This window comes from Lichenostomus cassidix, chromosome 28, assembly GCF_008360975.1.
Source record: "Lichenostomus cassidix isolate B80296 chromosome 28, HeHo_3.0, whole genome shotgun sequence".
NCBI classification, from domain to species: domain Eukaryota; kingdom Metazoa; phylum Chordata; class Aves; order Passeriformes; family Meliphagidae; genus Lichenostomus; species Lichenostomus cassidix.
Window position 1 is genome coordinate 1,646,598 of NC_139508.1, and position 11,292 is coordinate 1,657,889.

Here is an 11,292-nt window from a genome sequence, read left to right on the forward strand (position 1 = left end):
CCCAAGTGTCCCCTCGTGCCCCCCGGTACCCCCCGGTGGGGCGGAGCCCGGCGGGGGGGTGACCGGTAACTCGAGCCCTGCTGACATTTCGGGTGACCCCCTCCCCCCCCGACCGGCCCCCCCACCCTGGGGGGATCCCACGCAGTCCCCCCAAAATTCCAGAGGGTTCTGCCCGGCTCGGGATGCAGGTGACCCCCCCTGGAAGCGGGAATTGGGGTGGGGGGCACCGCCGTGCCTCTCCCCCTCCCCTCCCGCGGCTATTTTGGGGCGGGGGCTCTGTGCCAGCGCGGCTCCTTGGTGCCACCCGGAGCTGTCCCCGCCGCTGTCACCTCGGCTGGGGACAGGGGACAGGCTGGAGCCTCTCCCGGGCCTGGGAATTGTGCCTGGCTAGGGAGAGTGGGGGGCTCGGGAAAAATGGGGTGCAAAGGTGGGGAGGGGGCAGCTGGGGGGGGAGCAGGCCTGGCAGGGGGTGCAGAGCATCCGAGGATTGGGAATAACTCTGGAAAATCCCAGATCTGGAGGATGGGGGGTCTGGCTGAGAATCCGAGGGTTGGGAATAACTGGAAAATCCCAGATCTGGAGGATGGGGGGTCTGGGGGGTCTGGGGGTCTGGGGGGATCCATAGGGATTTAGCAGGGCAGGTGGTGTTGGTAGTCTCTGGTATCCTGGGAATTCTGGTGTCCTGGGCAGCATTCCTGCCTGCATCCCGGGGGGATTCCGTGCCTGTATCCCTGCCTGTATCCCGATTTATCCCAATTTATCCCAGCCTGTATCCCAGTCTATCCTAGATCTATCCCGGTCTATCCCTGCCTGCATCCCGGGGTGATTCCATTGATTCCATGCCTGCATCCCTGACTGTAACCCAGTGTGATTCCATGCCTGTATCCCATCCTGTATCCCTGTCTATCCCAGTCTTCCCTGCCTGTATCCCTGTCTATCCCTGCCTGTATCCCAGTTTATCCCAGCCTGTATCGCAGTGTGATTCCCTGCCTGTATCCCGGTTTATCCCAGCCTCTATCCCAGTCTATCCCAGCCTCTATCCCAGACTGTATCCCTGCCAGTATCCATGCCTGTATCCCTGTTTATCCCAGTTTATCCCAGCCTCTATCCCAGCCTATCCCAGCCTGTATCCCTCCTGTATCCCTGCCTATCCCAGCCTATATCCTGGTCTATCCCAGCCTGTATCCCGGTCTATCCCAGCCTGTATCCCTGCCTATCCCAGCCTATATCCCGGTCTATCCCAGCCTGTATCCCTGTCTATCCCTGCCTGTATCCCGGTTTATCCCTGCCTGTATCCTGGTCTATCCCAGCCTGTGTCCCGGTTTATCCCTGCTTGTATCCCGGTTTATCCCTGCCTGTATCCCTGTCTATCCCTGCCTGTATCCCTGCCTATCCCAGCCTGTATCCCGCCTGTATCCCTGTCAATCCCTGCCTATCCCAGCCTGTATCCCGGTCTATCTCAGCCTGTATCCCTGTCTATCCCTGCCTGTACGGACGGGGAAGGGATGGGGACAGGGATGGGGCGGTGGATAAAGGGTGGGATGCGGGATGAGGAGCAGGATGCAGGAATGGGAGCGGGATGGGATGCAGGAATGGGATGCGGGGTGCGGGATGAGGAGCGGGATGGGATGCGGGATGCGGAGCGGGATGAAGGAATGGGATGCAGGAATGAGATGCAGGAATGGGATAAGGGATGCGGAGCGGGATGCAGGAATGGGATGCAGGAATGGGATGCAGGAATGGGATGCAGGATGAGGAGCAGGATGGGATGTGGGATGGGATGCAGAGCGGGATGCAAAGCGGGATGAGGAGCGGGATGCAGAGCAGGATGCAGGAATGGGAGCAGGATGGGATGCGGAGCGGGATGGGATGCAGGAATGGGATGCAGGAATGGGATGCAGGCTGGTATGCGGGGTGAGGAGCAGGATGGGATGTGGGATGGGATGTGGGATGGGATGAGGAGCGGGATGCAGGAATGAGAGCGGGATGGGATGCGGGATGAGGAGCGGGATGCAGGAATGGGCTGTAGGAATGGGAGCGGAATGGGATGCAGAGCAGGATGCGGAGCGGGATGGGATGCGGGATGCAGGAATGGCAGCGGGATGGGATGCGGTATGCAGAGCGGGATGGGATGCGGAGCGGGATGGGATGCAGGAATGAGATGCAGGAATGGGATGCAGGAATGGGATGCAGGAATGGGATAAGGGATGCGGAGCGGGATGGAGGAATGGGATGTGGGATGCAGGAAGGGGATGCGGGGTGCGGGATGCGGAGCGGGATGCAGAGCAGGATGCAGGAATGGGAGCGGATTGCCGGATGGGATGCAGGAATGGGATGCGGGATGCGGAGCGGGATGGAGGAATGAGATGTGGACTGGGATGCGGGATGCAGGAATAGGAACGGGATGAGATGCGGGAGGCAGGACTGGGATGCGGAATGGGATGCAGGAATGGGATGCAGGAATAGGAACGGGATTAGATGCGGGATGCAGGAATAGGAACGGGATGCGGAGCGGGATGCAGGAATAGGAAGGGGATGAAGCAAAGGGAGCGGGCTGGGCTGGGCTGGGCTGCAGCCAGAGCCCCGCGATCCGGGCTAACGCCGCCCGCCGCGCCGTGACGCTCCTCCCGATCATTTCTGTGGTTCACGGAGCGCTCGGAGCGCTCGGGCGGCCGCGCCTCCCGTTCGGCTCTCTCGGGGGGTGTATTTTGGGGGATCCCCGTCATCCCACAACCCCCGGGGGTCCTACAGGGACCCCCCAAACCCCCCCGGAGCTCCGGGACACCGCAGGGTTGGGGACAAGCGACATCCCCCCGCGCGGCACGGGGACAGCGGTGGCTGCAGGAGGGACAAGGGAGGGGGTGGGGGTGTCGTGGGGGTGTCCCCAAGTTGTCACGGGGATCCCCAGCTCTGGGGGGGACACGGGGATCCCCTGTGGCGCTGGGGGTGATTTTTGGGGTGATTTTTAGGGTGATTTTTGGGGTGATTTTGGGGGTGATTTTTGGGGAGATTTTTAGGGTGATTTTTGGGGTGATTTTTAGGGTGATTTTTTTTAGGGTGATATTTTTAGGGTGATTTCTGGGGTAATTTTTAGGATGATTTTTGGGGAGATTTTTAGGGTGATTTTTTGGGGTGGTCTTTAGGGTGATATTTAGGCTGATTTTTTTGGGAGATATTTAGGGTGATACTTTTAGGGTGATTTTTAGGGTGATTTTTTGGGGTGATTTTTAGGGTGAATTTTTGGGGTGATTTTTAGGGTGAATTTTTGGGGTGATTTTTAGGGTGATTTTTTGGGGTGATTTTTAGGGTGATTTTTGGGGTGATTTTTAGGGTGATTTTTAGGGTGATTTTCCCAGCACCTGTTAAACACCGAGAAGAACTAAACTGTGACCCCGCAGGTATTGCGGGACAAGCCCGGGGGTTGCGGGCAGAGGGACCCCGAAAAACCCGCAGGAACCCCCGGGAATCGCCGGGCGGAACCGCCAGGCCTGGCTGCTTCACCAGCGCGCCGCCATGTTTGCCTATTAACCAATCAAAACCCGCGTTTCACCTTAACCCCGCCCCTCACTGAGCATTGACCAATAGCATGCGTCGATAGGCGGGAGCGGTGAAGGCGGTGCGCTGCCAGTACTGCCCGCTGACCAATCAGAGGTGGAGTCCCCGCCTTAGCCCCGCCCCGCGGTGGGTTCTGACCAATGGCGTGGCGCGGTGGGCGGAGCCTGGGGCGCGCCAAGGGCGGCATGGCGCTGCGCGGGGCGGTCAGGGTGGCGCGGGGCAGGTGACAGGGACAGGGGACAGCGGGGGGCTCGGGGGGCAGCGGGTGGGGTGTCGTGAGTGGGGAGCTGGTGGGGCGGGGGCGTGGGGAGAGGGGGAGCTGGGGAGGGGGAGTACCTGTGAAAGGAGGGTAGCTGGGGAGGGGAGAGGAAGGGTCCCACCTGGGGAGGGGAGTACCTGCGAAAGGGGAGGACCTGAGGAGGGGGAGGATCGGGGGACGGTGAATATTTGGGGAGGGGTCTCACCTGGGGAGGGGAGGACCTGGGAGGGGTGGGTGGGGAGGGGGATAACCTGGGGAGGGGGAGTACCTGGAGAGGGGTCTCACCTGGGGAGGGGAGTGTCTGTGAAAGGGGAGGACCTGGGGAGGGGGTGAGCAGTGATGGAAATACCTGGGGAGGGGATGTACCTGCGGAGGGTGAATATTTGGGGAGGGGTCTCACCTGGGGAAGGGGTTACCTGCAAAAGGGGGGTACCTGGAGAGGGAGTGTGGGTGAGGAGAGGGAGTACCTGGAGAGGGGAATACCTGTGGAAGGTGAATATTTGGGGAGGGGTCTCACCTGGGGAGGGGGTACCTGTAAAAGGGAAGGACCTGAGGAGGGGTCGCACCTGGGGAGGGTGAATATTTGGGGAGGCTGAATATTTGGGAAGGGTGGATATTTGGGGAGGGGTCTCACCTGAGGAGGCTGAATATTTGGGGAAGGGTCTCACCTGGGGAGGGTGAGTATTTGGGTTAGGGTCTCACCTGGGCAGGGTGCATATTTGGGGAGGGGTCCCACCTGTCCCACCTCCCCCGTCTCTCCCTGTCCCTCCCTGACCCCCACCCCTCCCCACCCAGGTGGTGTCGCCCGCTCAGCTCGGCAGTGTCACCGGCAGTGTCACCGGGGGCAGGTGACACCATCTTCGCTCTCTCCTCGGCCCCGGGCCGCTGTGGGGTGGCAGTGATCCGAGCCAGCGGCCCCGGCAGCCGGGGGGCTCTGCAGAGCCTCACCGGGACCCCCAGAACCCCCCCGGCCCGGGTGCTGACCCTGCGCAGGATCCGAGACCCCCAGAGCGCCGAGACCCTCGACCGCGGCCTGGTGGTGTGGTTCCCAGGTGGGGCTTGGGGTGGGTGTGGGGTTTTGGGGGGTTTTGGGGGGTGGGTGTGGGGTTTTGGGGGGGGTGTGGGTTTTGGGGTGGTTATGGGGTTTTGGGGGTGATTTGGGGTTTGGGTGGGTGTGGGGTTTTGGGGGTGGGGGGTGGGGTTTGGGGGTGGCTGTGGGGTTTTGGGGGGTGGTTTTGGGGAGTGGTTGTGGGTTTTGGGGGGTGGGTGTGGGGTTTGGGGGTGGGTGTGGGTGTGGGGTTTTGGGGGGTCTGGTTTGCCTGGGATCCAGTTGGGGTTGGGGTTAGTGCTGTCCACTCTGTGTTGATCCCATAGATCCATTTGGGGTCGGGGTCAGTGCTGTCCCCTTCCATGCTGATTCCATAGATCCGTTTGGGGTTGGGGTCAGTGCTGCCCTAATCCCATAGATCAATTTGGGGTCAGCGCTGCCCCCTCTGCACCGATCCCATAGATCCGTTTGGCGTTGGGGTCAGGGTCAGTGCTGCCCTAATCCCATAGATCTGTTTGGGGTCAGGGTCAGTGCTGCCCCCTCTGCCCTGATCCCATAAATGCATTTGGGTTTGGGGTCAGCACTGCCCCTTTCATGCTGATCCCATAGATCCATGTGGGGTTGGGGTCAGCACTGCCCCGATCCCATAGATCCATTTGGGATTAGGGTCAGAGCACTGCCCAAATCCCATAGATCTGTTTGGGGTCAGAGTCACTGCTGCCCCAATCCCATAGATCCGTTTGGGGTCGGGGGCAGCGCTACCCGCTCCATGCCGATCTCATAGGTCTTTTTGGGGTCGGGGTTAGTGCTGTCCTGATCCCATAGATCCATTTGGGATTGAGGTCAGCACTGCCCTAATCCCATAGATCCATTTGGGTTTGGGGTCAGCACTGCCCCAATCCCATAAATCCATTTGGGGTCAGGGTCAGCACTGCCCCAATCCCATAGACCCATTTGGGTTTGGGGTCAGCACTGCCCCCAGTCCCACAGATCCTGGGGAAGGGTCTCTCCCGAAGCTCCCCAATCCCCTTTTGGGGTCACCCTGTCCCCACAGGACCCCACAGCTTCACCGGGGAGGACTGTGCCGAGCTGCACGTGCACGGGGGGCCGGCGGTGGTCAGCGGAGTGCTGCGGGCCCTGGGTGAGCCCCAAAATGTCCTGACCCTTTTTCCATCAAATCCCAATCCTTTCCCGTCAAATCCTGATCCTTTTTCCATCAAATCCCGATCCTTTCCCGTCCCATCCAGCCCCTCTGGGTGCTGCGGGTGCTGGGTGAGCCCCAAAATGTCCTGACCCTTTTTCCATCAAATCCCAATCCTTTTCCATCCCATCCTGACCCTTTTTCCATCAAATCCCAATCCTTTTCCATCCCATCCTGACCCTTTTTCCATCAAATCCCAATCCTTTTCCATCCCATCCTGACCCTTTTTCCATCAAATCCCAATCCTTTTCCATCCCATCCTGACCCTTTTTCCATCAAATCCCAATCCTTTTCCATCCCATCCTGACCCTTTTTCCATCAAATCCCAATCCTTTTCCATCCCATCCTGACCCTTTTTCCATCAAATCCCAATCCTTTTCTGTCAAATCCTGGTCCTTTTCTGTCCCATCCTGATCCTTTCCCGTCAAATCCCGATCCTTTTCCATCATATCTTGACCCTTTTTCCATCATATCCTGATCCTTTCCCATCCCATCCAGCCCCTCAGGGTGCTGTGGGCACTGGGTGAGCCCCAAAAACATCCTGACCCTCTTTCCATCCCATCCTGACCCTCTTTCCATCCCATCCTGACCCTCTTTCCATCCCATCCTGACCCTCTTTCCATCCCATCCTGAGCCTTTTTCCATCCCATCCTGAGCCTTTTTCCATCCCATCCTGAGCCTTTTTCCATCCCATCCTGACCCTTTTTCCATCCCATCCTGACCCTTTTTCCATCAAATTCTGATCCTTTTCCATCCCATCCTGCCCCTTTCCCGTCCCATCCCGATCCTCAGGGATGCTGTGGGGACTTGGTGAGCTTTCCCCCATCCCTTTGGGTTCCCAAAGGTCCTACCTGATCCTCCCCATCCCATTTCCCCCATCCTTTCGGGATCCCAAATTCCCTCCCTAACCCTCCCCAGTCCCATTCCCCCCATCCTTTTGGGATCCCAACCTCCCTCCCCAGTCCCTTTTGCCCCCAATCCCATTGCCCCCAACCCCATTACCCCCAAATCCCATTCCCCCCAATCCCATTCCCCCATCCTTTTGGGATCCCAAACTCCCCAGTCCCATTCCCCCCCCAGTCCCATTCCCCCATCCTTGGGATCCCAAACTTCTCAACTCTCCCTAGTCCCATTTCCCCCAAATCCCATTTCCCCAATCCCTTTTCTCCCCAATCCCATTCCTCCAAACCCCATTTCCATCCTTGGGATCCCAACCTCCTCCCCAATCTCTTTTCTCCCCAATCCCGTTTCCCCCAATCCCATTTCCATCCCTTTGTGATCCCAAAACTCCCCTCCCCAACCCCATTCCCCCTTCCTTTTGGGATCCCAACCCTCCCCTCCATAACCCCATTTCCCTGTCCCTCCAGCATCCCAAACTCCCTCCCCAATCCCATTCCCCAGCCCCATTTCCCCATCCTTTGGGGGATCCCAAACTCCCCCAGTCCCATTCCCCCAGTCCCATTAGCCCCAGTCCCATTCCCCATCCTTTTGGGATCCCAAACTCCCTCTCTAACTCTCCCCAGTCCCATTTCCCCCAAATCCCATTTCCCCCAATCCCTTTTCTCCCCAATCCCATTCCTCCCAACCCCATTTCATCCTTGGATCCCAACCTCCCCCAACCCCTTTTTCCCCAATCCCGTTTCCAATCCCATTTCCATCCTTTTGGGATCCCAAACTCCTTCCCCAGTCCCATTCCCCCCAAATCCCATTCCCCATCCCTTTGTGATCCCAAACTCCCTCCCCAACCCCATTCCCCCCAATCCCATTTCCCCATCTCTCCAGCATCCCAAACTCCCATTCCCCCAATCCCATTCCCTTCCTTTGGGATCCCAAACTCCCTCCTTAACCCTCCCCAACCCCATTTCCATCCTTTTGGATCCCAAACTCCCCCAGTCCCATTCCCCCCCCAGTCCTATTCCCCCAATCCCATTCCCCCATCCTTTTGGGATCCCAAACTCCCTCCCCAGTCCCATTCCCCCCAAATCCCATTCCCCATCCCTTTGTGATCCCAAACTCCCTCCCCAATCCCTTTTCACCCCAATCCCATTCTCCCCTTCCTTTGGGATCCCAAACTCCCTCCCAGTCCCATCTCCCAATCCCATTCCCCTGTCCTTTGGGATCCCAACCTCCATCCCCAATCCCAGTCCCATTCCCCCATCCCTTTTAGATCCCAACCTCCCCCAACCCCATTTCCCTCATCCCTTTGGCATCCCAAACTCTCCCCCAATCCCATTCCCCCAATCCCATTCCCCCCAATCCCATTCCCCCAATCCCATTCCCCTTCCCTTTTGGGATCCCAACCTCCCTCCCTAACCCCATTTCCCCGTCCCTCCAGCATCCCAAACTCCCTCTCCAACCCCATTCCCCCCAACCGCATTTCCCCCATCCTTTTGGGATCCCAAACTCCCTCCCCAATCCCTTTTCACCCCAATCCCATTCCCTGTCCTTTGGGATCCCAACCCTCCCCTTCCCATTCCCCCCAGTCCCATTCCCCCATCCCCTTTTAGGATCCCGCAACCTCCCCCCCAACCCCATTCTCCAATCCTTTTAGGATCCCAACCCCTTTATTTCCCCCAGGCCGTCTCCCGGGTCTCCGGCCGGCCGAGCCGGGGGAGTTCACCCGCCGGGCGTTCCGGCACGGCAAGCTGGACCTGCCGGCGGCCGAAGGGCTGCGGGACCTGATCGCCGCCCAGACCGAGGCGCAGCGGCGCCAGGCCATCCGCCAGCTGGACGGCCAGCTGGGCCAGCTCTACGGCCACTGGAGCCACCAGCTCACCCAGGTGGGATGGATGGAGGGTCAGCTGGGGTCATTGAGTGTGCCCTGGTGGTCACTGAGTGTGCCCTGGTGGTCATCGAGTGTCCCCTGGGGGTCACTGAGTGTGCCTGGGGGTCACTGAGTGTCAGCTGGTGGTCATTGAGTGTCAGCTGGTGGTCATTGAGTGTCAGCTGGTGGTCAAAGAGTGTGCCCTGGTACCCACAAGTGTCCCCTGGTGGTCACTGGGCGTCCCCTGGTGGTCACTGGGCGTCCCCTGGTGGTCACTGAGCGTCCCCTGGTGGTCACTGAGTGTCCCCTGGTAGTCACTGAGTGTCCCTTAGTGGTCCCTGAGTGGTCACAGCTTTGGGGATGCGGCACTTTCCCCACCTTTTTTCCCCCCTGGGGGGTCACTGAGTGTCCCCTGGGGGGTCACTGAGTGTGTCCTGGGGGTCACCGAGTGGTCACAGCCTTGGGGATGCAGCGCTTTTTTTCCCCCTGCTGGTCACCAAGTGTCCCCTGGGAGTCACTGAGTGTCCCCTGGTGGTAATCGAGTGTCCCCTGGTGGTCACCGAGTGTCATCTGGTGGTCACCACCTTGGGGACAGAGCACTTTACCCACTTTGCCCACTTTTTTTTCCCCTTGGTGGTAACTGAGTGTCCCCTGGTGGTCATCAAGTGTCCCGTGGTGGTCACTGACTGTCCCCTGGTGGTCCCTGAGTGGTCATAGCCTCGGGGATGTGGCACTTTCCCCACTTTTTTTTTCCCTCTGCTGGTCACCGAGTGTCCCCTGCTGGTCACCAAGTGTGTCCTGGTAGCCACAAGTGTCCCCTGGTGGTCACCGAGTGTCCCCTGGGGGTCACTGAGTGGTCACAGCACTTCACCCACCTTCCCCACTTTTCCCCCCCACTTTATTTTTCCCCCATTTTTTCCCTCATTTTTTCCCCCCACTTTTTTTTTTTTCCCCACTTTATTGATTCCTTCCCCACTTTTTTCCTCCCCTACTTTATTTTCACCCCACTTGATTTTTCCCCCACTTCCTGCCTTATTTATTTATTATTTATGATTTATTTTTTATTATTTCCCCACTTTATTTTTTCTCCACTCCTGCTCTATTTTAATGTATTATTATAATACTTATATTATTATAACAATGGAAAATATTATTATATTTTATTTTTATTAAATAATTATTTTTAAAATTATATATTTTAATGTATTATTGTAATACTTATATTATTATAATAATGGAAAATATTATTATATTTTATTTTTATTAAATAATTATTTTTTTTAAAATTATTTTTTATTTATTGTTTATTTTTCCCACCCCAGGCTCTGGCTCACCTCGAGGCTTACATCGACTTCAGTGAGGATGACAACGTGGAGGAAGAGGTTTTGTCCCGAGGTGAGCCAGAAATGCCAGGAAAATCTATGGGATTCCCCCAAAATTTGGGAGATGTGGGGTCCTGAGGGTTCTGGCTGATCCCATTATTTCCCCCAATCCCATTTCCCCTGATCCCATTTCCCCATCCCAGTTCTCCCCTCACTTCCCAATGCAAAAATCCCTAAAAACTATAAATCCCTAAAAATGACAAATCCCTGATAATGATATCCCAGTTTTTTTTCCCCAAACCCCAGGGTTTTTTCCCAAATCCCAAGGTTTTTCTCCAAATCCCGTGGTTTTCTCCCCAATCCCGGGGTGGGGACAGGAAGGTGACAATGCCAAAGCCACCACGGTTTAACCCCAATGACACCACAAGTGTCCCCAGTGCAAAAATCCCTAAAAATGGCAAAACCCTGATAATGATATCCAAGGTTTTTTTTCCCCAAATCCCAGGGTTTTGTCCCCAAATCCCATGTGGGTTTTCCCCAAATCCCGCAGTTTTTTATTCCCAAATCCCACGTGGTTTTCCCCCAAATCCTGCAGTTTTTATCCCCAAAATCCTGCAGGTTTTATCCCCAAATCCCGAGGTTTTTCCCCAAAATCCCAGGGTTTTTTCTCCCAAATCCCGTGGTTTTCTCCCCAAATCCCAAGTGGTTTTTCTCCCCAAATCCCGCAGTTTTTCCCCCAATCCCACGTGGTTTTTCCCCCAAATCCTGCAGTTTTTATCCCCAAAATCCTGCAGTTTTTTCCCCCAAATCCTGCAGTTTTTTCCCCCAAATCCTGCAGTTTTTTCTCCCCAAAATCCTGCCGTTTTTCTCCCCAAAATCCTGCCGTTTTTCTCCCCAAAATCCTGCCGTTTTTCTCCCCAAAATCCTGCAGTTTTTCTCCCCAAAATCCTGCAGTTTTTCTCCCCAAAATCCTGCAGTTTTTCTCCCCAAAATCCTGCAGTTTTTCTCCCCAAAATCCTGCAGTTTTTCTCCCCAAAATCCTGCAGTTTTTCTCCCCAAAATCCTGCAGTTTTTCTCCCCAAAATCCTGCAGTTTTTCTCCCCAAAATCCTGCAGTTTTTATCCCCAAAATCCTGCAGTTTTT

At 56.5% G+C, this 11,292-nt stretch overlaps 1 protein-coding gene across 2 annotated transcripts; it reads left to right on the top strand.

Annotated features, from left to right (window-relative positions):
* Positions 1-3,354: 3,354 nt before the first annotated feature.
* On the top strand, positions 3,355-10,447 carry GTPBP3 (GTP binding protein 3, mitochondrial). 2 transcript variants are annotated; one of them, XM_085040703.1, is made up of 7 exons: positions 3,355-3,778; positions 4,610-4,866; positions 5,917-6,003; positions 6,562-6,586; positions 8,641-8,843; positions 10,150-10,222; positions 10,353-10,435. In XM_085040703.1, exons 1-6 carry the CDS (start codon positions 3,696-3,698, stop codon positions 10,185-10,187), a joined length of 693 nt encoding a protein of 230 aa, XP_084896829.1. In that variant the 5' UTR covers positions 3,355-3,695; the 3' UTR covers positions 10,188-10,222; positions 10,353-10,435. The 2 variants fall into 2 exon arrangements, with proteins under 2 accessions (XP_084896829.1, XP_084896828.1); XM_085040702.1 differs by lacking the exon at positions 6,562-6,586 and having other exon boundaries at positions 3,358-3,778; positions 10,353-10,447.
* Positions 10,448-11,292: the final 845 nt, after the last annotated feature.

Bases quoted from the DNA above. Each gene is read 5' to 3' on its own strand.
- GTPBP3 (XM_085040702.1), top strand. From the start codon at position 3,696: ATGGCGTGGCGCGGTGGGCGGAGCCTGGGGCGCGCCAAGGGCGGCATG. The intron at 3,779-4,609 runs GTGACAGGGACA...CTCCCCACCCAG, and splicing joins GTCAGGGTGGCGCGGGGCAG to GTGGTGTCGCCCGCTCAGCT. The intron at 6,004-8,640 runs GTGAGCCCCAAA...TATTTCCCCCAG, and splicing joins CGGAGTGCTGCGGGCCCTGG to GCCGTCTCCCGGGTCTCCGG.